General features: G+C 43.7%; 1 protein-coding gene across 1 annotated transcript in view; it reads left to right on the top strand.

The window, feature by feature from the left end:
* The window catches only part of mgat4b (alpha-1,3-mannosyl-glycoprotein 4-beta-N-acetylglucosaminyltransferase B), a 245132-nt gene that overhangs the window by 138132 nt on the left and 80739 nt on the right, over positions 1–26261 (top strand). Inside the window, exons 5-6 of the mRNA XM_084147355.1 lie at positions 8704–8750; positions 17224–17337. Of these exons, the coding sequence (XP_084003481.1) occupies positions 8704–8750; positions 17224–17337 (161 nt within the window). The remainder of the gene's footprint in view (positions 1–8703; positions 8751–17223; positions 17338–26261) is intronic.

The following is a 26261-nucleotide window of genomic DNA, read 5'->3' as shown; positions in this document are numbered from 1 at the left end:
TTATACCGCTCAGGAAGGAGACGTGTTCTGTCTCCTTGAGATGAACGTACTTTGGTGCGAAAAGTGCAAATCAATCCCAGAACAACAGCAAAAGATCTTGTGAAGATGCAGGAGGTAACAGTAAAACAAGTCGTATATTGACATAACCTGAAAAGCCGCTCAGCAAGGAAGAAGCTACCGCTCCAAAACCGCCAAAAAAAGAAAGCCAGACTACGGTTTGTAACTGCACATGGGGACGAAGATCGTACTTTTTGGAGAAATGTCCTCTGGTCTGATGAAACAAAAATAGAACTGTTTGGCCATAATGACCATCGTTATGTTTGGAGGAAAAAGGTGGCACTTGCAAGCCGAAGAACAACATCCCAACCGTGAAGCACTTGGGTGGCAGCATCATGCTGTGGGGGTGCTTTGCTGCAGGAGTGACTGGTGCACTTCACAAAATAGATGGCATCATGAGGAAGGAAAAGTATGTGGATATATTGAAGCAACATCTCAAGACATCAGTCTGGAAGTTAAAGCTTGGTCGCAAATGGGTCTTCCAAATGGACAATGACCCCAAGCATACTTCCAAAGTTGTGGCAAAATGGCTTAAGGACAACAAAGTCAAAGTATTGGAGTGGCCATCACAAAGCCCTGACCTCAATCCTATAGAAAATATGTGGGCAGAACTGAAAAAGCGTGTGCGAGCAAGGAGGCCTACAAACCTGACTCAGTTACACCACCTCTGTCAGGAGGAATGGGCCAGAATTCACCCAACTTATTGTGGAAGGCTATCCGAAACGTTTGACCCATGTTAAACAATTTAAAGGCAGTGCTACCAAATACTAATTGAGTGTATGTAAACTTCTGACCCACTGGGAATGTGATTAAATAAATAAAAGCTGAAATAAATCATTCTCTCTACTATTATTCTGACATTTCACATTCTGAAAATAAAGTGGTGATCCTAACTGACCTAAAACAGGGAATGTTTACTAGGATTAAATGTCAGGAATTGTGAAAAACTGAGTTTAAATGTATTTGGCTAAGGTGTATGTAAACTTCCGACTTCAACTGTATACTGAGATCATGTGACACTTAGATTGCACACAGGTGGACTTTATTTAACTAATTATGTGACTTCTGAAAGTAATTGGTTGCACCAGATCTTATTTACGGGCTTCATAGCAAAGGGGGTGAATACATATGCACGCACCACTTTTCCGTTATGTATTTGTAGAATATTTTGAAACAAGTTATTTTTTAAATTTTACTTCACCAATTTTGACTATTTTGTATGTGTCCATTTACATGAAATCCAAATAAAAATCCATTTAAATTACAGGTTGTAATGCAACAAAATAGGAAAAATCTAAGGGGGATTAATAATTTTGCATGGCACTGTATATAGTTAATCTCTTTCCGTAACGTGTTGAGGCTGGCATTTAAGGAGAATGAGAGGCTCAATTAAAGATGTTACAGAACTGCAATATTTGAAGCACCACTCTGTTCTGCCCACTTTCCCTGATGTTGCTACGGCAATCAAGCTGTTTTTACCATCCCTGTAACTGTCAATTATGTGACTTTTTCATTCACATTCCTGAAGCCCAAGAAACAAACAGTTAGCTTCCTAGTACACATGGAAATTAAAAAGGTTAATGAATTTACATATGTATTCAGACTCTTTGCTATGAGACTCAAAATTTAGCTCAGGTGCATCCTAATTCCATTGATCATCCTTGAGATGTTTCTACAACTTGATTGGACATGATTTGGTAAGGCACACTCCTGTCTATATAAGGTCCCACAGTTGACAGTGCATGTCAGAGCAATAACCAAGCCATGAGGTCAAAGGAAGAGTCCATAGAGCTCTGAGACAGGATTATGTCAAGGCACAGATCTGGGGAAGGGTACCAAAACATTTCTGCAGCATTGAAGGTCCCCAAGAACACAGTGGCCTCCATCATTCTTAAATGAAAGAAGTTTGGAACCACCTAGACGCTTCCAAGAGCTGGCCGTCGGCCAAACTGAGCAATCGGGGGAGAAGGGCCTTGGTCAGGAAGGTGACCAAGAAGCCGATGGTCATTCTGACAGAGCTCCACAGTTCCTCTGTGGAGATGGGAGAACCTTCCAGGCCTTTATGGTAGAGTGGTCAGACTGAATCCACTCCTCAGTAAAAGGCACAAGACAGGCCACTTGGAGTTTGCCAAAAGGCACCTAAAGGACTCTGACCATGAGAAACAAGGTTCTCTGGTCTGATGAAACCAAGATTGAACGCTTTGGCCTGAATGCCAAGCGTCACGTCTGGAGGAAACCTGGCACCATCCCTACGGTGAAGCTTAGTGGTGGCAGCATCATGCTGTGGGGATGTTTTTCAGCGACAGGGACTGGGAGACTAGTCAGGATCGAGGGAAAGATGAACAGAGCAAAGTACAGAGAGATCCTTGATGAAAACCTGCTCCAGAGCGCTTAGGACCTCAGACTGGGGCAAAGGTTCACCTTCCAACAGGACAACGACCCTAAGCACACAGCCAAGACAACGCAGGGGTGGCTTCGGGACAAGTCTCTGAATGTCCTTGAGTGGCCCTGCCAGAGCCCGGACTTGAACCTGATCAAACGTCCCTGGAGAGACCTGAAAATAGCTGTTCAGCGACGCTCACCATCCATCCTGACAGAGCTTGGGAGGATCTGCAGAGAAGAATGGGAGAAACTCCCCAAATACAGGTGTGCCAAGCTTGTAGCGTCATACCCAAGGCTCTGTCGTAGCCGGCCGCGACCGGGAGACCCATGGGGCGGCGCACAATTGGTCCAGGGTAGGGGAGGGAATGGCCGGCAGGGATGTAGCTCAGTTGGTAGAGCATGGCGTTTGCAACGCCAGGGTTGTGGGTTCGATTCCCACGGGGGGCCAGTATGAAAAATTGTATGCACTAACTGTAAGTCGCTCTGGATAAGAGCGTCTGCTAAATGACTAAAATGTAAATGTAAATGTAAGACTTGAGGCTGTAATCGCTGCCAAAGGTGGCTCAACAAAGTACTGAATAAAGGGTCTGAATACTTATGTAAATGTGATATTTCAATTGATAAAAACCTGTTTTTGCTTTGTCATTATGGGGTATTGTGTATAGATTGATGAGGAAAATGCACTGTATATCTATTACAGGCGCATGGGCCACCAAAGCTTGTGGGCCCCACCGCCTTATGGGTCCGGTACACCAGTGTTGCAATAGCTAACAGGCTAGCCTCACAGATAAGCCTATGTGTGTTCACTGGAGCAAATTGTGAAGAAACCCTAATCATGTAAAATGGTTGTTTAAGTCCAAAGGACCCTGTGGTGATGGATGATTATGTGTGCATGTGCACGTGAATATAAAGCGTGCAACAGCATGAATAGTACATGTATAACCAAAATGTGTGTGTCTCTGTGTGGGTGGGTTTGTGCCTGTGCCTGTGCCCTTCCCAGTGTATTGCGTTCCCCTTCTGTAATGACCGAATGTAAGGGCAGACTGACTAATGGTGTAGCTGACCGGCCAGCAGGAAAGGTCACGAGATACATATAGAACTGTGTGATTAAGTCATGCACCATGCATCAAATCGTTATCACCAGCAGTAGTCAATCACACACACAGACGCACACTCACCACACACGGATTTTGCGTGTGTGTGTGTGCATTCCTGTGTGCACGTGTGTGTGTCTCGTAGTGCGTTGTGGTGTGTATATGTGTTTGTGTGTGCGTGTCCATGTGCGTCTCTGCATGTGTGTTACAGCGGTGTGTTTGTGTGTGTCTTGCTGCGGTGTGTATCAATGTGTGTGTGTGGTGTTCAGTCCCAGTCTGTCTGTGTTCACCAGAGTGGCTATAGTTAAAAGGTGGTGAATGACATCTGCATTAGTAAACACTGAGTGGAGTTTCAAATGGCTGGCAGGCCTCTCTCCCCCTCTCTCTCTTTCTTTCTTTTCTCCTCTCTTTCTCTACCTTGTATCTCTGTCTATTTCTCTTTTCTTTTTATCTCTCTCTCTTCCTCTCCCCCCACCCTCTCTCTTGTGTTTCCAGCCATAGCCTCTCCTTCTCCTGAATGTGTCTTACGTTATGTCATCTCTCATTTTTATTACCCACGCCTCTATAGGGGCATCTGAAGAGCACAGGAGTAGCAGCTCTCCCTCTGTGTCGCTCTTCCTCTTTTTCCCTCTCTCTCTCTCTTTCCCGTTCCCTCCCAAACACGTGTCACACTCACCTTTCTCTCTTCAACTGTCCCTCTGTCTCCATCCCTCTCTTTCCCTCGCGTCTCTCTCTGTCAGTGTGTGACCATATGAATATTCAAAGCAGTTGTATTTGCTAACCAAATGACACACAGAACTAAACAAATACGATGCGTACAATTTGGTTCCATTGTCTAGCTGACTACGTGTTGGAACACAGGACTATAACAATAGGTTAATGGGTGAGTTGGGATAGTATTGTCAATTTTCTTGGTCCCCTGGTTAGGTAGTAGTAACATCGCTGTACTACATAGGATTTTACTTGACTGTTGCAAATTGATTGGCTACAGTTTAGGGCTGTATATGAAATATGTAACAATGGTTCAATGAAACACATACATTAAAACCCATTGGCCGAACACATAAACAAGTCATGAAACACGCATGTTCCTCAAGTACATTCCATGTCCAGGACCAAGGGTGCCAGGTTGTCGAGCAAGGCTTGAATTACTAGACCACCAACGCAATGTGGAGAGGTCGTTTTCTGACTGTCATTCTTTTTAAGCTTGTTCCTTGACAGTCCTGTCAATTGAAGTCGCGAGCCTCTTAAAGGACTCTGCAGCAGACATTGTCACCTCTGAGGTCATGTTTCTCACCTCTGGGGTCGTGGTACATTCCACCAGTGGAGTGGCTCAGAGCTGAGGAGGGCACCACTCCACTATCATGTCAGCCGTGGTGGGGTCAGGTGTTGAAGGGGGCCTAGTATAGCATACACCAGCCCCTTGGAGAGATGAAAACAGTCTGGTGTTCCTGCTGTTTTTCCATTTTCTCCCTCTCTTCTTCGCTCTCTCTTGCTCTCTTCTCTCTCACTTCTCTCTCTCTTTCCCTAGGCCTTGCTTCAGGAGTAGCTCAGAGAATGTGTTCACGCTACACTGTTAAAAAGCCAACTTAACCAATTGCTTAATCGCTGTTAATCGGAGTTGCGTGGACTTCAGAAGGACAAGAAATGTAGCTAATGTTTGAACATTTGTTCACTCAACAAACGTTGCTCACAGTGAGCTGAATGTATAAAAACTTATTGAGTCGAATTACAAATTCATGTTTGCCTTTGGAACGCAACACTGTATGTTGGTTCAGCTATTTGCCCAAATGTTGAACAAACTCACAATCCTATTGCAGAGAGCAGGTGTTCCTAATGTTTTGTACACTCCGTGTATGTTCACTCAACCTAATATTCAAAGTTGAGTAAACATACAATTCAACTTGAGAATGTACAGTACCAGTCAAAAATTTGGACACACCTACTCATTCAAAGGTTGTTCTTTATTTTTACAATTTTTTACATTGTAGAATAATAGTGAAGACATCAAAACTATGAAATAACACATATGGAATCATGTAGTAACCAAAAAAGTGTTCAACAAATCAAAATATATTTTATATTTGAGATTCTTCAAATAGCCACCCTTTGCCTTGATGACATCTTTGCACACTCTTGGCATTCTCTCAACCAGCTTCACCTGGAATGCTTTTCCAACAGTCTTGAAGGAGTTCCCACATATGCTGAGCACTTGTTGGCTGCTTTTCCTTCACTCTGCGGTCCAACTCATCCCAAACCATCTCAATTTGGTTGAGGTCGGGGGATTGTGGAGGCCAGGTGATGCAGCAGTCCATCACTCTCCTTATTGGTAAAATAGCCCTTACACAGCCTGGAGGTGTGTTGGGTCATTGTCCTGTTGAAAAACAAATGATAGTCCCACTAAGCCGAAACCAGATGAGATGGTGTATCACTGCTGAATTCTAAATAAATCACAGACAGTGTCACCAGCAAAGAACCCCCACACCATAACACCTCCTCCTCCATGCTTTACGGTGGGAAATACACATGCAGAGATCATCCGTTCACCCACACCTCGTCTCACAAAGACATGGCGGTTGGAACCAAAACTCTCCAATTTGGACTGCAGACCAAAGGACACATTTCCACCGGTCTAATGTCCATTGCTCGTGTTTCTTGGCCCAAGCAAGTCTCTTCTTATTATTGGTGTCCTTTAGTAGTGATTTCTTTGTAGCAATTTGACCAAATTGGCCTGATTCACGCAGTCTCCTCTGAACAGTTGATGATGAGATGTGTCTGTTACTTGAACTCTGTGAAGCATTTATTTGGGCTGCAATTTCTGAGGCTGGTAACTCTAATGAACTTATCCTCTGCAGCAGAGGTAACTCTGGGTCTTCCATTCCTGTGGCGGTCCTCATGGGAGCCAGTTTCATCATAGCGCTTGATGGTTTTTGCGACTGCACTTGAAGAAACTTTCAAAGTTCTTGAAATGTTCCGTATTGACTGACTTTCATGTCTTAAAGTAATGATGGACTGTTGTTTCTCTTTGCTGTTCTTGCCATAATATGGACTTGGTCTTCTCCCAAATAGGACTATCTTCTGTATACAGTGCGCACCGTTTAACAGTCAAAGTTTGAAAAACCCAATTCCAATTTGACCCCTAGCAGGGTTGGCATCAATTCTATTTCAATTCCAGTCAATTCAGAAAGTAAACCAAATTCCAAATCCAAATGTTCCTCATTGAAAAGCATTGAAGATAATTGGAATTGGAATTTCACTGTACTACCTGAATTGACTGGGATTAGAATGGAATTGACCCCAACCCTGACCCCTAGACCCTACAGTCCACCCCTACACCCTTCATGTAGATTTGAAAGAATTGGATAGATTTTAGTTTCACCTGGCCATCCCATAGGCTAGTTGGAATTTTCACTGTATATTCCTCATACCTATTCAAAATATTTTCAGATCTACACAAAGTACCTAAGGGTAGGGGTTAGGGGTTGATTTGGAATTGGGCAATACTGTATGTCTGCGCAAAGTTCCCAAAACCAAGTAATAAAACAAATTCCCAAAAAGGTAGAGGTCAAAACACCCCTGTTTTAAATATCTTACAATGATAATGGAACTGAGCCTTTTTCTAAAATGTTTTATGAGTTGTAGAACATATTGGGACACATGACTGTAAGTCGCTTTGGATAAAAGCGTCTGCTAAATGGCATATTATTATTATATTATTATCTTAGACCGTTCCTCCGTACAGAATCCTTGATATCCTTCATCTGCGTTTATGGACTGTCCTCTTCAATTTAAACCCATTGCAAAATGTTGATTTTGTGGCCAATTAACCAGTTCTTTGTGGATTTTGATGTGTGCTTGGAGTTATTTTCTTGTGGGAAGATCCACTTGCATCCAAGTTTCAGCCTCTTGCCAGAGGAAACCAGGTTTTTGGCTAAAATGTCCTGCTACTGGGTAAAGTTCATGATGCTGTTGACCTTAACAAGGGCCCGAGGACAAGTGGAAGCAAAATAGCCCCATAATATCTACGATCCACCACCATATTTCACAGTAGGTATGGGGTTATTTTCTGCTGATGCATTCTCATTTCTACGCCAAACCCACCACTGGTATACATGGCTGAAGAATTCTATTTTCATGGAGGAATGGTCGAAGATCCCTCCCAATGTGTTCTCCAACTCATAAAACATTTTAGAAAAAGGCTCTGTGCCGTTATCTTTGCAAGGTGAGGTATTGAAAGGTATTGAAAACAGAAGTGTCAATAATTGTGACCCCTATCTTTTTGAGAGAAAAAAAGTATTACTTGTTAAGTAAAATCTCTTTCTCAGAGCAATTGTATTAGTATAAAAACATATAATTTCCCAGTTATCTTAGCATACAATATATTTCAGTATTTGAATTATTTATTTTATACAGTCATTTTTGCTCATCTTTATTAAGGGTGTCAATAATTTCTGGTTTCTCTTGTTTTCAAGATAATGCTTATTTTATTTTAACAGGACCAAAACAAATTGTCATCATAGCACCGAGGGTGGAAATCTGACAGGATATGTTTTTTATTTCCCTTGTGATAATCCCCTTCCCGTGCCTCCCACTATTCCTCTCTTGTCCGGTTAATTTGAGGAGCGAAGGATGCGATCAGTGATCCCAGGTGTTTCCTGTTAGACATTTGATCCTTTGCTTCTCTCTCTCCACCTACAATGCTCCTCCATCTTTCTCTCCATCTGTCAACCTTTCGGGATGGAGATACACCTGGCCGGTGGATGGATACGTGTGTACATGTTATCCTCTCCTTGACCTCATCACAGCTCTGGATGCTGGATTTATACAAAGCCAGATAATTACACCACCAAGCTTCTGCTTCCACTTGGGAAGAAACTGGAACAGCCTGCAATCTCCACCATGGCCATCTTGGAACGCCATTGAGGCATTACACAATTACTGTGATGTTGTTGGGATAGAAAAGCAATTTTTTGTGCTTTTTATTTTATATTGTATCCAGGGCATATTTTATCTGACAAAGGCAAAAGTATTGTAGACAAAATATTATTTGTGTACAGTAGTGCAGTGCACATAGGAGCAGTGGTTATATCATGTACAGGCTTTCTTTCTGCAGCCATACCATCTCTTAATGGAACAACAATTGCATTGACATTTGTTTCTCGTTTTGCAGACGGACCAACAGTACGCCAACAGCGTGGCTGACAACCTCAAGCGCCTGTAAGTACCACAGGATGCTGTTTCCATGGAGACCAGCCTCTCCATGGAGAGGACAGTTGTCACTTTCTATTTGGGCTCAGTGTGTGTTGGGTGAGCCTGTGGAATAAGGTGTTTGTGTGTGTGTGTGGCATTTTTAAATGATTAGTTATTGTGTGTGTGTTTGCTACCTGCGTTTGATGTTTGCATGTTCATGTGCTTTATGCGACTGTGTGTGTGATTGATGTATTCACTCTACTTGTGCCTATATGTCACGTTTGGTCGTGTTTGTATGTGTAAGTCCTGGGTCTATTCCACACACGTGTGCACATCTGTCTTCTTTGACATGTGTGTGCCCATAGTGTATTTCTATTTGAATGTATGTTTGTTTATGTGTGGTGTGTACACTTCACTGTATCCTCTTTACTTTCCATCACACACAGAGAAATACACACACACAGTATTGTATAACTAACCTTGTGGGGGGACACAATTCAGTCCCATTCAAAATCCTATTTTCCCTAACCTCAACCCCAAAACCTAACCTTAACCCTAGCTCCTAACCCTAAAACTAGCCCTAGCTCCTAACCCTAAACCTAATTCTAACCCTAACACTAATTCTAGCCTTACCCCCATAGAAATACTTTTTGACCTTGTGGGGACTAACAACATTTTTGTTTGTTTACTATTCTTCTGGGGACTTCTGGTCCCCACAAGTATAGTTAAACACCTCCACACACACTCATAAACACACACACACACACACACACACACAGTGAGTACAAATAGCAACCTAACCTAAAGCAGTGGTCACCAACATTTTCTGAATCACAGTCAAAAAGCAAGCCGAGATCTACCTCTCAATTTTTTTTCTTTTTACATGACTTAAAAAACGTAAGCCTATGCAACATTTGTGCAGTAGGCCTAATACATTATCACAGCATATTGGCTATGTGCTTGGCCTTGCAATATTGTTCTTCTAAGACCATATTACATTTCAAAACTCGAGCTTTGATAACAATATAGATCAGTTGTTGTATCAATTGCGAGGCACAGCTGAGCATAAATTTAAAGAATTGACTTTTTTATTTTACTGGACTGATGGTACCTGCATCTGATGGTCAGTCTCAGCGGAGGGAGGGAGAGAGCAGCAGAGGGTCTGCCTCTCACGGTCCCTGCTCTCTCCTTTCCTCCGGTGAGACTGACCAGCGATGGGACACCGTCCTCTCACTGATGGCGAATCTCGAGTCAGACCGCCTTATTTCTATGACTAGAGAAAGTGAAAAATTCCTCGATATTAAAATAGACATGAGCTGATAATAATAAAAGTGCAGGCCTATCAATATACTTGGCTACTAATTCATTGCAGCTGCGGCGCGGGAGGAAGTGTTTTATGTTTTGTTAAAGTGTTGAATAAAAAGTGTTGACAGTGCTGAATAAAACTTCAACATGAACTCACAACAGCTCTTTGCTGTATTCTTTGACAGTTTCTCTCTGGTTTTAAAAGTTATGAAATTTCACGTAGGCTAGTATCAAACTTTGCTGTTGGGTCGTGGAAGCTGTACTAGACATGATGATTTGAGCTGTCCGATTGACCAGCGCAGTAGGCACACTTGATTTAACTACAGCTCTCCTGGTCAGGTGTTTGTCCCTGCAGACAAATCAAATGGTTCAAAATGGGAACACTTTGCCTACTCGGCATGCAGGCTTTAATAAAGGAGCGCAAGCCTTTATTGTTGGTTTTTCTACAGAAATGTTTGGTGATCGACTAGGAATGGCTCGCGATCGACCGGTTGGTGACCACTGCCCCATAGGGCTGTAGGGTAAATCTGAGTGCCTGCAGACACCATGGGGGTTCTCCTACTTTACTTTGACTCCACATTGCTTGAGGCACTTGTGTTTGTTTTACATTGCATCTATGTGGATATGGGTAATGTTGATATACAATGATATCCCCTGTGGCACAGTTGGTAGAGCATGGCACTTGCAACCCCAGGGTTGTGGGTTCGATTCCCATGGGTGTATGCACTCACTACTGTAAGTTGCTCTGGATAATAATTGAAATATAAACGTAGGCTATTGATGATTTGACGTGTGGATGTGTACTTTCTGATGATTTAGTTAAAGTTTGTTAATTTATTCACACAAGAGAAAAGTATTCCCCTGTATTTCACGGTGACATGTAATAAGACATATAAATGTTAAACATAAAACAATCCTGCTTATTTATAGAAGCATAGCAAGCATACCAGCATTTAATTCTCCAGAGGTAATGGGAGGAATTACACACAATCACGGGTGAAAGGAAATAAACACAACAACAAAGTACCCGCTCCTTAAAAACTAAAGTGTTAGGGTCACATTGTTGACTGGAAATGTAAGTTACTTATCGTCTTTACAAAATAGGAAAATTAGGTGAATAGCATAAAATAGTGGCTGATAAGTATTCCTATTTGTATTCACACCAGCACACGAGAGTAAATGAGCACAGTTTCAATGTTAAATATCAAATCATCACCCATAAAAATAAAACACACCTGCTCTTTTGTGTTCTGCACCATCTGGAGAGAGGCAGAAACACATATCTCTCTCTCTCACCCCACATACTTTAATTTGTGTTCTGCATGTATTATAACCACTACCTCAAATAGTTTCCATCCTCCTACAGTATCCCCCTCACAAAATGCCCACGGCGCAGGTTTTGGCACCTGCTGTTTTAGACGGTCCTGTTTGTCAGTGGGAGATTGAGACAGAGCTTTTCCTGCCGAGGTGGCCATTTTGACCCAAGATGATACCAGTGGTCACTCCGTCACTGTCATTCCCATAAGTCCCCTAGCAGTGTCACCTCAGGGGAAATGGGATGTGTCTCAAATGCCACCATATTCCCTAAAGTACACTACTTTTGACCAGAGCCCTGGGAAAAAGTAGTGTACCACATAGGGAATAGGGTGCCATTTGGGACGCAGACATGGTATGGAGGCTGGAGATGGCTATGGGGGTGGATGGAAGGAAGGGTGGGGGGGAGAGGTAAGGAGGGAGGAGGGAGGTTGAATGTGCCCCCTGTCACCTTGGCGTTCTCTCAGTGAGATTGGAAATGCAGGAGAGAGTGTGTGTGTGTGTGTATGTGTGTGTGTGAGTGTGAACTATTGTGAGTTAGTGTGTGCGCGTGTGTGTTCCTAAGGGACAGCTGTTCCTGTTCTGGGTGATTGGCAGGGTTAGTGATTACACACTTGACCCCTGTCTCTCTTGTGATTGGATCCTCTCTCTCTTTGTACGTCCTTATCTGAAGTGAATTCAATTCAAACAATGAATTTGAATTGGCCACACCCCACATGAAGCAGAATTTGAATTGAAGGAAGTAAAATGTAATTCAAACCAATTAAACTGAGATGTGAAACATGAAAGCCTAATTAGTTTGTCAAATATTTTATCAAAAGAATATGCCACTTAGTAATGCAAATAATACACATACCATTTCATTAGTTTGATTATAACTCAAAGATGTCAAACAGTAATTTTCTTTGTCATGAGATGTTAGATGTTTCCCTTCCATACTGCAGTGTTTGATCTAATGCATTCTGGGAAATGTAGTTTTTTATCATATTTAAAAACATTAAGGGAATTATTAAATTCACAACCCACAACATGATCTTAGAGTATTTCCAGACCACTGTAATTATTTAAAATTATTTTAGGAGAACGAGTTAGAAAAATGAAATGTTTCAACCTTATGCTACATGGTATTGGTAACCATACATTATGTCAATGTAAACATTACTATGGTGTTATATAAGCCATTTTAATTACATTGAATTTCATTGAATTCAATTCTACTTCCTATAAGAAAAATTCTGCTTCCTTTTGGGTGTGACCAATTCAAGCATTCGCCACTCAAGCAATTCACAACTCAGTTCAGAATTGACCCCAACCCTGGTGTTCATACACACATTAAATGTTCAGCATCCAATTGCCCGTGTTGGCACATAATGGGGTAATCAGTTTCAATAATACAACGTTCTAATACATGCATGTGGAGACAAACTAGTGATGCACGGGTAGACTTATAACCCGTAGTCCCTGTGGTAATATCCGCAGTGCATACGGGTTTAGGGTAATTAAATATTGTGTGGATGAAGGGCGGGTGGGTGGCGGGCAGGTTGAATAAAGAGAAAACGATGCATAGTCAAATCCATAAATATATAATTAGGATGATATCAACATACAGTACTAAACAAAAGTTTGGACACACCTACTCATTCAAGGGTTTTTCTTTATTTTTACTATTTTCTACATTGTAGAATAATAGTGAAGACATCAAAACTATGAAATAGCACATATGGACTCATGTAGTAACCAAAAAAGTGTTAAACAAATCAAAATATACACTGCTCCAAAAAATAAAGGGAACACTAAAATAACACATCCTAGATCTGAATGAATTAAATAATCTTATTAAATACTTTTTTCTTTACATAGTTGAATGTGCTGACAACAAAATCACACAAAAATTATCAATGGAAATCAAATTTATCAACCCATGGAGGTCTGGATTTGGAGTCACACTCAAAATTAAAGTGGAAAACCACACTACAGGCTGATCCAACTTTGATGTAATGTCCTTAAAACAAGTCAAAATGAGGCTCAGTAGTGTGTGTGGCCTCCACGTGCCTGTATGACCTCCCTACAATGCCTGGGCATGCTCCTGATGAGGTGGCGGATGGTCTCCTGAGGGATCTCCTCCCAGACCTGGACTAAAGCATCCGCCAACTCCTGGACAGTCTGTGGTGCAACGTGGCGTTGGTGGATGGAGCGAGACATGATGTCCCAGATGTGCTCAATTGGATTCAGGTCTGGGGAACGGGCGGGCCAGTCCATAGCATCAATGCCTTCCTCTTGCAGGAACTGCTGACACACTCCAGCCACATGAGGTCTAGCATTGTCTTGCATTAGGAGGAACCCAGGGCCAACCGCACCAGCATATGGTCTCACAAGGGGTCTGAGGATCTCATCTCGGTACCTAATGGCAGTCAGGCTACCTCTGGCGAGCACATGGAGGGCTGTGCGGCCCCCTAAAGAAATGCCACCCCACACCATGACTGACCCACCGCCAAACCGGTCATGCTGGAGGATGTTGCAGGCAGCAGAACGTTCTCCACGGCGTCTCCAGACTCTGTCATGTCTGTCACATGTGCTCAGTGTGAACCTGCTTTCATCTGTGAAGAGCACAGGGCGCCAGTGGCGAATTTGCCAATCTTGGTGTTCTCTGGCAAATGCCAAACATCCTGCACGGTGTTGGGCTGTAAGCACAACCCACACCTGTGGACGTCGGGCCCTCATACCACCCTCATGGAGTCTGTTTCTGACCGTTTGAGCAGACACATGCACATTTGTGGCCTGCTGGAGGTCATTTTGCAGGGCTCTGGCAGTGCTCCTCCTGCTCCTCCTTGCACAAAGGCGGAGGTAGCAGTCCTGCTGCTGGGTTGTTGCCCTCCTACGGCCTCCTCCACGTCTCCTGATGTACTGGCCTGTCTCCTGGTAGCGCCTCCATGCTCTGGACACTTCGCTGACAGACACATACAAACCTTCTTGCCACAGCTCGCATTGATGTGCCATCCTGGATGAGCTGCACTACCTGAGCCACTTGTGTGGGTTGTAGACTCCGTCTCATGCTACCACTAGAGTGAAAGCACCGCCAGCATTCAAAAGTGACCAAAACATCAGCCAGGAAGCATAGGAACTGAGAAGTGGTCAGTGGTCAACACCTGCAGAACCACTCCTTTATTGGGGGTGTCTTGCTAATTTCCTATAATTTCCACCTGTTGTCTATTCCATTTGCACAACAGCATGTGGAATTTATTGTCAATCAGTGTTGCTTCCTAAGTGGACAGTTTGATTTCACAGAAGTGTGATTGACTTGGAGTTACATTGTGTTGTTTAAGTGTTCCCTTAATTTTTTTGAGCAGTGTATTTTATATTTGAGATTCTTCAAATAGCCTCCCTTTGCCTTGATGACAGCTTTGCACACTCTTAGCATTCTCTCAACCAGCTTCACCTGGAATGCTTTTCCAACAGTCTTGAAGAAGTTCCCACATACGCTGAGCACTTGTTGGCTGTTTTTCCTTCACTCTGCCGTCCGACTCATCCCAAACCATCTCAATTGGGTTGAGGTCGGGGGATTGTGGAGGCCAGGTCATCTGATGCAGCACTCCATCACTCTCCTTCTTGGTCAAATAGCCCTTACACAGCCTGGAGGTGTGTTGGGTCATTGTCCTGTTGAAAAACAAATTATATTCCCACTAAGCCCAAACCAGATGGGATGGCATATCGCTGCAGAATGCTGTGGTAGCCATGCTGGTTAAGTGTGCCTTGAATTCTAAATAAATCAGTGACATTGTCACCAGCAAAGCACCCCCACACTATAACACCTCCTCCTCCATGCTTTACGGTGGGAAATACACATGCGGAGGTCATCCGTTCACCCACACTGCGTCTCACAAAGACACGGCGGATGCAACCAAAAATCTCAAATTTGGACTCCAGACCAAAGGACAAATTTCCACCGGTGTAATGTCATGTTTCTTGGCCCAAGCAGGTCTCTTCTTCTTATTGATGTCCTTTAGTAGTGGTTTCTTTGCAGCAATTCGACCATGAAGGCCTGATTCACACAGTCCCCTCTGAACAGTTGATGTTGAGATGTGTCTGTGACTTGAACTCTGTGAAGCATTTATTTGGGCTGCAATTTCTGAGGCTTCCTACAGAGCATTTTCTATATAATTTCAATATTGTCATATATAGTCAGGCGGTTGTGAATGGGTTATTAGCAATTGCGGGTGGGTGCAGGTGAACAAACAGCTGACCCGCGCATCACTAATACGAATGCATTTCAGTGTATTTTTTTAGACCAACACCTTCATTTAAGTTTGCCGACGACACAACACCTGATCATCGACAACGATGAGACAGCCTACAGGGAGGAGGTCAGAGACCTGGCAGTGTGGCGCCAGGATAACAACCTCTCCCTCAACATGACCAAGAAAAAGGAGATGATCGTGGACTACAGGAAAAGGACACTCCCATTCTCATCGACGGGACTGTAGTGGAGCTGGTTGAGAGCTTCAAGTTCCTTGGTGTCCACATCACCAATGAACTATCATGGTCCAAACACACCAAGACAGTCGTGAAGAGGGCACGACAACGCCTATTCCCCCTCAGGAGACTGAAAAGATTTGGCATGGGTCCTCAGATCCTCAAAAAGTTATACAGCTGCATCATCAAGAGCATCCTGACTGATTGCATCACCACCTGGTATGGCAACTGCATGGCCTCCGACCGCAAGGCGCTACAGAGGGTAGTGCATACGGCCCAGTACATCACTGGGGCCAAGCTTACTGTCATCCAGGACCTCTATACCAGGCAGTGTCAGAGGAAGGCCCTAGAAATTGGCAAAGACTCCGGCCACCCTAGTCATAGAATGTTTTTACATTTACATTTTTAGTCATTTAGCAGACGCTCTTATCCAGAACGACTTACAGTTAGTGAATGTATATATTTTTTTTATACTGGCCCCCCGTGGGAATTGAACCCACAACCCTGGCGTTGCAAACGCCATGCTCTATCCCTGCCGGCCATTCCCTCCCCTACCCTGGACGACGCTGGGCCAATTGTGCGCCGCCCATGAGTCTCCCGGTCGCGGCCGGCTGCGACAGAGCCTGGATTCGAACCAGTATCTCTAGTGGCACAGTTAGCACTGCGATGCAATGCCTTAGACCACTGCGCCACTCAGGAGGAATGTTCTCTCTGATACCGCAAGGCAAGCGGTACCGGAGCGCCAAGTGTAGGTCCAAAAGGCTTCTTAACAGCTTCTACCCCCAAGCCATAAGACTCCTGAACAGTTAATCAAATGGCTACCTGGACTATTTTTACGCTGCTGCTACTCTCTGTTTATTATTATCACTTTACATCTACCTACATGTACATATTACCTCAATTACCTCCACTAACCTGTGTCTCTATTTTTATTTTTTTTATTTTTATTTTTTACTGTTTATTTTAGTAAATACTTTCTGAACTGATTTGATTTATTTGTGTGTGCGCGTGTGATCCTGTCAGGCATTTGAATAACCTGACCAGAGAGGAAGTGATTATGCACAGGGTGGGAGGGACCAACATGCTGTCGTGTCTGTCCGTCCCTCCGTCTGTCTGTTTGTTTGTCTCTCTGTCTATCCTAACTGTGCTTTATCTATTTTATAGTTGTAGATAATAAAATGTATAGTTGAGATATCTCTCTCCTCTCTCTCTCTCCTCTCTCTCTCTCCTCTCTCTTTCCCCTCCTCCTTCTCCCTCTGTCATCTCCTCCTTCTCTCTCTTTCCCCTCCTCCTTCTCCCTCTTTCCCCTCCTCCTTCTCTCTCATTACCCTCCTCCTTCTCCCTCTTTCTCCTCCTCCCTCTTTCCCCTCCTCCTTCTCCCTCTTTCCCCTCCTCCTTCTCTCTCTGTCAGGTTTCCAGTGGAGATCCAGTCAGGCCTTCTAGAGATCATCTCTCCATCTGTCCACTTCTACCCCGATTTCTCCCGTCTGAAAGAGTCCTTCGGAGACCCCAAGGAGAGGGTCAGGTAAGACGGCAGCCTTCTCAGCAGATTGCTGCTGCTTTCACAACTGTCTGGGCAATCCACTGCAGTTCAGTACAGGAGACGAGTTGAAATTTAAGTCTCGTCTTGAACCGTGGCCCGTTGTTTCATATGAGAATGCTGTGACGATTTGTTGTTGTGTGCGTGTGTGTGGAATACCGTCAGGTTGAGTCTGAGTTGAGGACACTCTCCACTGCTCTGTCCTTTTGTGACTTGATGACATCACCTCAGTGCCGCCCCTTCTCTCTTCACTTATTTAATACCCCGCTCTGTGTGTGTGTGTGTGTGTGTGTGCGCGTGTGTTTGTGACATTCCAACGTCGAGACTGTTGTCTTCTTTTATTTAGCACTCTTCTGCATGTGTGAATATGTAATGGGCATGACTATGCGTGCATAAATGTGTGTATGAGAGAGTTTGTTTGTCTGTTGGTCTGTTTGTCTAGCTATCTAGCTTTGTGTCTAACTCTCTAGCTGTCTACCTGAGTGCCTGTCTGTGTATGTGTGTGTGAGTATTTACAGTCAGGTCCACATTTATTGGCACCCTTCATAAAGATGAGCAAAAAAGACTATATAAAATAAATAATACAAATACTGAGCTATATTGTATGCTCAATCAAAATGTAAAATGATGTTACTTTATACTAATACAATTGCTCAGAGAAAGAGATTTTGTTTAACAAGTTATATTTTTTTGTTTCAAAAAGATAGAGGTCAAAATTATTGGCACCCCTGTTTTCAATACCTTTCAATACCTCACCTTGCGAGGATAACGGCAGTGAGCCTTTTTCCTAAATGTTTTGTGAGATTGGAGTACACATTGAGCGGGATCTCGGACCATTCCTCCATACAGAATATTTTTTTAAATGGTATATACAGTTGAAGTCGGAAGTTTACATACACCTTAGCCAAATACATTTAAAATCAGTTTTTCACAATTACTGACATTTAATCCTAGTAAATATTCCCTGTCTAAGGTCAGTTAGGATGACCACTTTATTTTAAGAATGTGAAATGTCAGAATAATAGTAGAGATTTATTAATAGTAGAGTTTTATTTAAACTTTTATTTCTTTCATCACATTCCCAGTGGGTCAGAAGTTTACATACACTCAATTAATATTTGGTAGCATTGCCTTTAAATTGTTTAACTTGGGTCAAACGTTTCAGGTAGCCTTCCACAAGCTTCCAACAATAAGTTGGGTGAATTTTGGCCCATTCCTCCTGACAGAGCTGGTGTAACTGAGTCAGGTTTGTAGGCTTCCTTGCTCGCACATGCTTTTTCAGTTCTGCACACAAATGTTCTATAGGATTGAGGTCAGGGCTTTGTGATGGCCACTCCAATACTTTGACTTTGTTGTCCTAAAGCCATTTTGCCACAATGGGTCCCCAGATCCTCAAAAAGTTATATGCTTGTCCATTTGGAAGACCCATTTGCGACCAAGCTTTAACTTCCTGACTGATGTCTTGAGATGTTGCTTCAATATATCCACATAATTTTCCTTCCTCATGATGCCATCTATTTTATGAAGTGCATCAGTCCCTCCTGCAGCAAAGCACCCCCACAGCATGATGCTGCCACCCCTGTGCTTCACGGTTGGGATGGTGTTCTTCGCCCCCCCCCCCCCCTTTTTCCTCCAAACATAACGATGGTCATTATGGCCAAACAGAGGACATTTCACAAAAAAGTACGATCTTTGTCCCCATGTGCAGTTGCAAACCGTAGTCTGGCTTTTTTATGGCTGTTTTGGAGCAGTGGCTTCTTCCTTGCTGAGCGGCCTTTCAGGTTATGTCGATATCGGACTAGTTTTCCTCCAGCGTCTTCACAAGGTCCTTTGCTGTTGTTCTGGGATTGATTTGCACTTTTCGCACCAAAGTACGTTCATCACTAGGAGACAGAACGCGTCTCCTTCCACAGCGGTATGACGGCTGCATGGTCCGATGGTGTTTATACTTGCGTACTATTTTTTGTACAGATGAATGTGGTAACTTCAGGTGTTTGGAAATTGCTCCCAAGGATGAACCAGACTTGTGGAGGTCTACAATGATTTTTCTGAGGTCTTGGCTGATTTCTTTAGATTTTCCCATGATGTCACGCAAAGAGGCACTGAGTTTGAAGGTATGCCTTGAAATACATCCACAGGTACACCTCCAATTGACTCAAATTATGTCAATTAGCCTATCAGAAGCTTCTAAAGCCATGACATCATTTTCTGGAATTTTCCAAGCTGTTTAAAGGCACAGTCAACTTAATGTATGTAAACTTCTGACCCACTGGAATTGTGATACAGTGAATTATAAGTGAAATAATCTGTCTGTAAACAATTGTTGGAAAAAGTACTTGTGTCATGCACAAAGTAGATGTCCTAACCGACTTGCCAAAACAATAGTTTGTTAACAGGAAATTTGTGGAGTGGTTGAAAAACGAATTTTAATGACTCCAACCTAAGTGTATGTAAACTTCCGACTTCAACTGTATGTATTTTTTCAAAATATTAAAACATACAATCTACCTTACATTCAGTCATCTAGCAGATTCCCATCCAGAGCAACCCACAAGAGTAACCAGGGTCAAGCTCCCCGCTCAAGGGCACGTCGACAGATCTCCCACCAAGTCAAATCGGTGACCCGCACCAGCGACCTATCGGCCACAGGCCCAAGCTCCCAACCACCAGGCCACCAACCATCCAAGATCCCTGCCACAGTTCCCCGAGAGCTGCCCCTCAACCATCCGAAACCCCTGTTGTCAACATCCTGGTCCTCAAATAAAATTAGTATACTTTCCTATTTATGCTATTTTTGTTCCTCTGCCAGTTTTGATCCTTTATATTGGGCAGACAGACCAGTTCCCTACCTCCTCCCGCTGCCACCTGCCTCCTCCATTTTTGGGGTAATGCTGTAATCAATTGGTTGTAATCTTAGATTGAGCAGACCTTCCCATACAATTCCGACAACTCTGTGAAAGACATAGCTCTACCATTCCAATTTACAATATCATTTAAAAACAAAATACCCTTTTCAAACATATTTTCTATTAATACAGGTATTTTATCAACCAGCACATTTGAGTTCAACCATAGTATTTGTTGTGATATTTGTTCTATCTTTTCTGGAGGATGAAATTGAAATTGTAACCAGCCCTGCAATGCTTGTTTGAAAAAGAGAGATACTTTGAACAAGGTTTCATTTTCAATTAATCGAAAATGAGATATGGCAATCTGCACAAAGGTAAAAAGGCAATTTTTAAACAATGGATGAGCTTTTCTTAGTAATATACTTGAGAACCATTTAGCGAAAATAATTTTGCTCATATGATTTAAGAAACAAATCATCAGGAGTAGGCAGCGCCATAAGTAAATTACTAAACTGAGATATGACTAAGGAGTTAATCAGTGTAATTTTTCCATCAATAGACAGGGATTTACCTCTCCATGGTTGCAGGATCTTGTCTACTTTTACTAGTTTTCTATTGAAATTCATTGTGGAGAGCTCATTTATATATTTTGTGATAGGAATACCAAGTATGTCTACTTCACCGTCAGCCCATACAGAATCTTTCCAGATCCTTGATATCCTTCATCTTTGGGAATGGACTGCCCTCTTTAATTCAAACTACAGCTTTTCAATGGAGTTCAAGTCCGGAGATTGAGAAATGTTGAACATTGATTTTGTGGTGATTTAATCATTTGTGCTTGGGGTTATTGTCTTGCGGGAAGATCCACTTGCGGCCAAGTTTCAGCCTCCTGGCAGAGGCAACCAGGTTTTTGGCTAAAATGTATTGGTACTGGGTAAAGTACATGATGCTGATGACCTTAATAAGGGCCACAGGACCATTGGAAGCAAAATAGCACCCATAACATCAATGATCCACCACCATAATTTACATTAGATCAAATCAAAATGTATTTGTTACATGCGCTGAATACAACAGGTGTAGACCTTACCGTGAAATTCTTACTTACAAGCCCTTAACCAACAATGCAGTTCAAGAAGTAGAGTTAAGAAAATATTTACTAAATAAACTAAAGTAAAAAATGAAATCAAAGTAACACAATAAGATTAAATAACAATAACGAGGCTATATACAGGGGGTACCGGTACCGAGTTAATGTGCAGGGCTACAGGTTAGTCGAGGTAATTTGTACATGTAGGTAGGGGTAAAGTGACTATGCATAGATAATAAACAGTGAGTAGCAGCAGTGTAAAAACAAAGGTGTGGGGGGGTCAATGTAAATAGTCCGGGTTGCCGTTTGATTAATTCTTCAGCAGTCTTATGTCTTGGGGGTAGAAGCTGTTAAGGAGCCTTTTGGGCCTAGACTTGGCGTTCCGGTACCGCTTCCCGTGCGGTAGCAGAGAGAACAGTCTATGACTTGGGTGACTGGAGTCTTTGACAATTATTTGGGCCTTCCTCTGACACCACCTAGTATATAGGTCCTGGATGGCAGGAAGCTTGGCCCCAGTGATGTACTGGGCCGTACTCACTACCCTCTGTAGAACCTTACGGTTGGATGCCGAGCAGTTGCCATACCAGGCGGTGATGCAACCGGTCAGGATGCTCTCGATGGTGCAGCTGTAGAACCTTTTGAGGATCTGGGACCAGTGGTGGGTTTGTTGTCAAAATAAGGATACATAAGCAGAAAATACCTACTGTAAAATATGGTGGTGGATCTTTGATGTTATGGCACTCTTTTGCTTCCACTGGTTCTGGGACTCCCGTTAAGGTCAACGCCATCATTAACTTTACACACTACAAGGGCATTTTGCTGAAGACCTGAAACTTGGACCTGACTGTATGTTTGCCTTTCTTTGTTTATTTGTGCGTTAGTCTTGCTGTAAGTCTCTGAGTGTGTGGTTGTGTGGGAGATCATTCCTGCGTGCAGTCAGTCTGCTCTTTGTTTTATTTAGCGCTTGGCTGCGCTGCATGGTTTTTATGAAGATCAGACTTGCTGAAGGCGGCTGAGTGAAGTCAAGTCAAGTCAAGTCAGCCATGTGGGTCTGTGCTACTGCTGATAGCTCTTCTATTCCAAACTCAGCCATGGTGATCTAATTACCAAGGCAAAGTAATCCATAGACTCACTTTACCTCTCACACCACAACCCTTAAAAAACTTGTAGAATAGTCACTGTTTTAAGAAACTCCTGCTTAGCTTAACTGCTTTGGCTACTTTGTAGCTAATTTACGTAGCCTACTTAATATATGTTTTATGATAGAAATACAGAAGAATATAATCAAGTTGTTCAAAGGTGTAGTACAAGTGAAGTTCCCCTACCCAATTGCCTCAATCTTTTATCCTCCTCTCCTCTCTGCTGTCTCCTCCTCTCCTCCTCTCTGCTGTCACTCCTCTCCTCCTCTCTGCTGTCACTCCTCTCCTCCTCTCTGCTGTCACTCCTCTCCTCCTCTCTGCTGTCACTCCTCTCCTCCTCTCTGCTGTCTCTCCTCTCCTCCTCTCTGCTGTCACTCCTCTCCTCCTCTCTGTCACTCCTCTCCTCTTCTCTACTGTCACTCCTCTCCTCTTCTCTGCTGTCACTCCTCTCCTCCTCTCTGTCACTCCTCTCCTCTTCTCTAATGTCACTCCTCTCCTCTTCTCTGCTGTCTCCTCTTCTCCTCCTCTCTGCTGTCACTCCTCTCCTCCTCTCTGCTGTCACTCCTCTCCTCCTCTCTGCTGTCACTCCTCTCCTCCTCTCTGCTGTCTCCTCTTCTCCTCCTCTCTGCTGTCACTCCTCTCCTCCTCTCTGCTGTCACTCCTCTCCTCCTCTCTGCTGTCACTCCTCTCCTCCTCTCTGCTGTCACTCCTCTCCTCCTCTCTGCTGTCACTCCTCTCCTCTTCTCTGCTGTCACTCCTCTCCTCCTATCTGCTGTCTCTCCTCTCCTCCATGGGCGTGCCAGGCTCTCTGTCTCACCTGTGTGTATAATCCAGTTTAGCGTGTGTGTGTGTGTGTGTGGTGATTTATGTGCTGCAGTAATGAGCCCCTGGACTGCTGCAGGCCACTGTCATTGCTAATTCATGAGGAGCACTTAAGACAGGGCCCCTGCCTCGCTGAAGTATTTAACTAGTCACACACATACGTAAGCAACCACACACGCAAACACACACACATGCAAAACACATGCATACTCTTACAAACGCACCTACTCAAAAACTACACACACACTGTTAAACTCGTACACACACACTTCCACTCTGTGAGATTGTCAGGCCAGGGCCAGTAATAACCGTGGTTGTCACAAGTTCTGGGTGAGAACATCTTCTAACAGGACACACACCACTGTTCCACATGATCTCTGATGCCTTGAGCTATATATATATATATGAGAGAGAGAGAGAGAGAGAGAGAGAGAGAGAGAGAGAGAGAGAGAGAGAGAGAGAGAGAGAGAGAGAGAGAGAGAGAGAGAGAGAGAGAGAGAGAGAGAGAGAGAGAGAGAGAGAGAGAGAGAGAGAGAGAGAGAGAGAGAGAGAGAGAGAGAGAGAGAGAGAGAGAGAGAGAGAGAGAGAGAGAGAGAGAGAGAGAGAGAGAGAACCAAAGACAATTAGCTAGAGCGAGAGAGACAGTTTAGATGTGTGATGGAATCACAATAAGATAAAAAAAAAAAAAGATTACATGGATAAAGGAAAGGGAAGATGTCAGAGAAAAAGAGTGGCTAAGATTGAAAATAAAGGGAGGGAGAGAGAGATCATGTCTTCCAGATGACTGAGCAGTGAACAAGACTAGAAGTGGATCACAGCCAATGAGACGGACAGGGTGTCACTCTCAGGTCACCACGGCGACAGGGGCGATGTCACACACACGGGTTATCAACTGCCCCGGGCCGTCTGCCTCTGGTGTTGTGTTGTCTTAGTGGTAGTTCTCTTTAGTCATGCAATGTAGCTCTGGCTCTGGTCCAATGTCCACACTAGTGTAGTTGAGGGCTAAGCCGAAGTGCATTGCATCTGTTATCCTAAGACCTAGGTAGTGTTGTCCCGTATCCAGAAATGCATTGGCTTTTCTGGGTCAGCGGTATTGGTGTTGCTTCTTGAGTACGCTGTGTTAGGATGTAGAGAGTTTTGAGTTTGCGACCAGGTTGGGGTGGAATTACTCTGTCACACTAGCATACCACATAGAATGAAGAAGTGTATTCGACTCGTTGTTCCCTATAGCCTATTGCAGTGTTTAGTTTAATTTCATTATTTTCACCAGTGATATACTGTAATATACAGTTATATTATTTGTTATATTTTAGCTTGTAAAATAAAAATGCAGTGGTAAGCTAAATCCCAAGAGTAAAATGTAGGTGCAGTGGATGTTTTAAGGCTGCTGCCAGCATTTATTAAATTCAAAGTAAATTAACTTCATCTTGAGAGAAAAAGGAGGGAGTGAGAGAGGGAGGGGGGATTTGCATGTGTGTGTGCATTTGCTCTCTGTGTGTGTGGGGCCGAGAGGGAGGGAGAAAGTAGCAGAGGGAGAGACAGCGAGAGATAGTCGGTGTGTTAATTCATTCATTGGCAAGAAAGGTCAGTCTACTTTTATCCTTCTCCATTCATCCATCTTCCTCTCCTCCTCTCCTTCTCCTCTTGGCTCCATGAGGACAGTACCAGGCTCAGATTCTGTGTCAAAGCTGACGGGGCCCTAGAGACCCCCCTTGCATCACCCTCCTTCCTCTCCCCCCTTCTATCCCCTTCTCTTTGGGGGAGTCAGCCCATCATGGGACCCTGGGAGATGAACTTTGACTGATTAAATCAAATCAAATTGTATTTGCCACGTGCACCGAATACAACAGGTGAAATGCTTACTTACAAGCCCTTAACCAACAATGCCGTTTTAAGAAAAATAAGTGTTAACTAAAAAATAGTATAACAAATAATTAAAGCAGCAGTAAAATATACTGCTCAAAAAAATAAAGGGAACACTAAAATAACACATCCTAGATCTGAATGAATGAAATCATCTTATTAAATACTTTTTTCTTTACATAGTTGAATGTGCTGACAACAAAATCACACAAAAAATTATCAATGGACATCAAATTTATCAACCCATGGAGGTCTGGATTTGGAATCACCCTCAACATTAAAGTGGAAAACCACACTACAGGCTGATCCAACTTTGATGTAATGTCCTTAAAACAAGTCAAAATGAGGCTCAGTAGTGTGTGTGGCCTCCACGTGCCTGTATGACCTCCCTACAACGCCTGGGCATGCTCCTGATGAGGTGGCGGATGGTCTCCTGAGGGATCTCCTCCCAGACCTGGACTAAAGCATCCACCAACTCCTGGACAGTCTGTGGTGCAACGTGGCGTTGGTGGATGGAGCGAGACATGATGTCCCAGATGTGCTCAATTGGATTCAGGTCTGGGGAACGGGCGGGCCAGTCCATAGCATCAATGCCTTCCTCTTGCAGGAACTGCTGACACACTCCAGCCACATGAGGTCTTGCATTAGGAGGAACCCAGGGCCAACCGCACCAGCATATGGTCTCACAAGGGGTCTGAGGATCTCATCTCGGTACCTAATGGCAGTCAGGCTACCTCTGGCGAGCACATGGAGGGCTGTGCGGCCCCCCAAAGAAATGCCACCCCACACCATGACTGACCCACCGCCAAACCGGTCATGCTGGAGGATGTTGCAGGCAGCAGAACGTTCTCCACGGCGTCTCCAGACTCTGTCACGTCTGTCACATGTGCTCAGTGTGAAACTGCTTTCATCTGTGAAGAGCACAGGGTGCCAGTGGCGAATTTGCCAATCTTGGTGTTCTCTGGCAAATGCCAAACGTTCTGCACGGTGTTGGGCTGTAAGCACAACCCCCACCTGTGGACGTCGGGCCCTCATACCACCCTCATGGAGTCTGTTTCTGACCGTTTGAGCAGACACATGCACATTTGTGGCCTGCTGGAGGTCATTTTGCAGGGCTCTGGCAGTGCTCCTCCTGCTCCTCCTTGC

The sequence above is a fragment of the Coregonus lavaretus genome (assembly GCF_964263955.1).
Source record: "Coregonus lavaretus genome assembly, chromosome: 29".
Classification (NCBI taxonomy): domain Eukaryota; kingdom Metazoa; phylum Chordata; class Actinopteri; order Salmoniformes; family Salmonidae; genus Coregonus; species Coregonus lavaretus.
The sequence above is the reverse complement of the archived record's forward strand: the minus strand, read 5'-3'. Positions and strand labels throughout refer to the sequence as shown.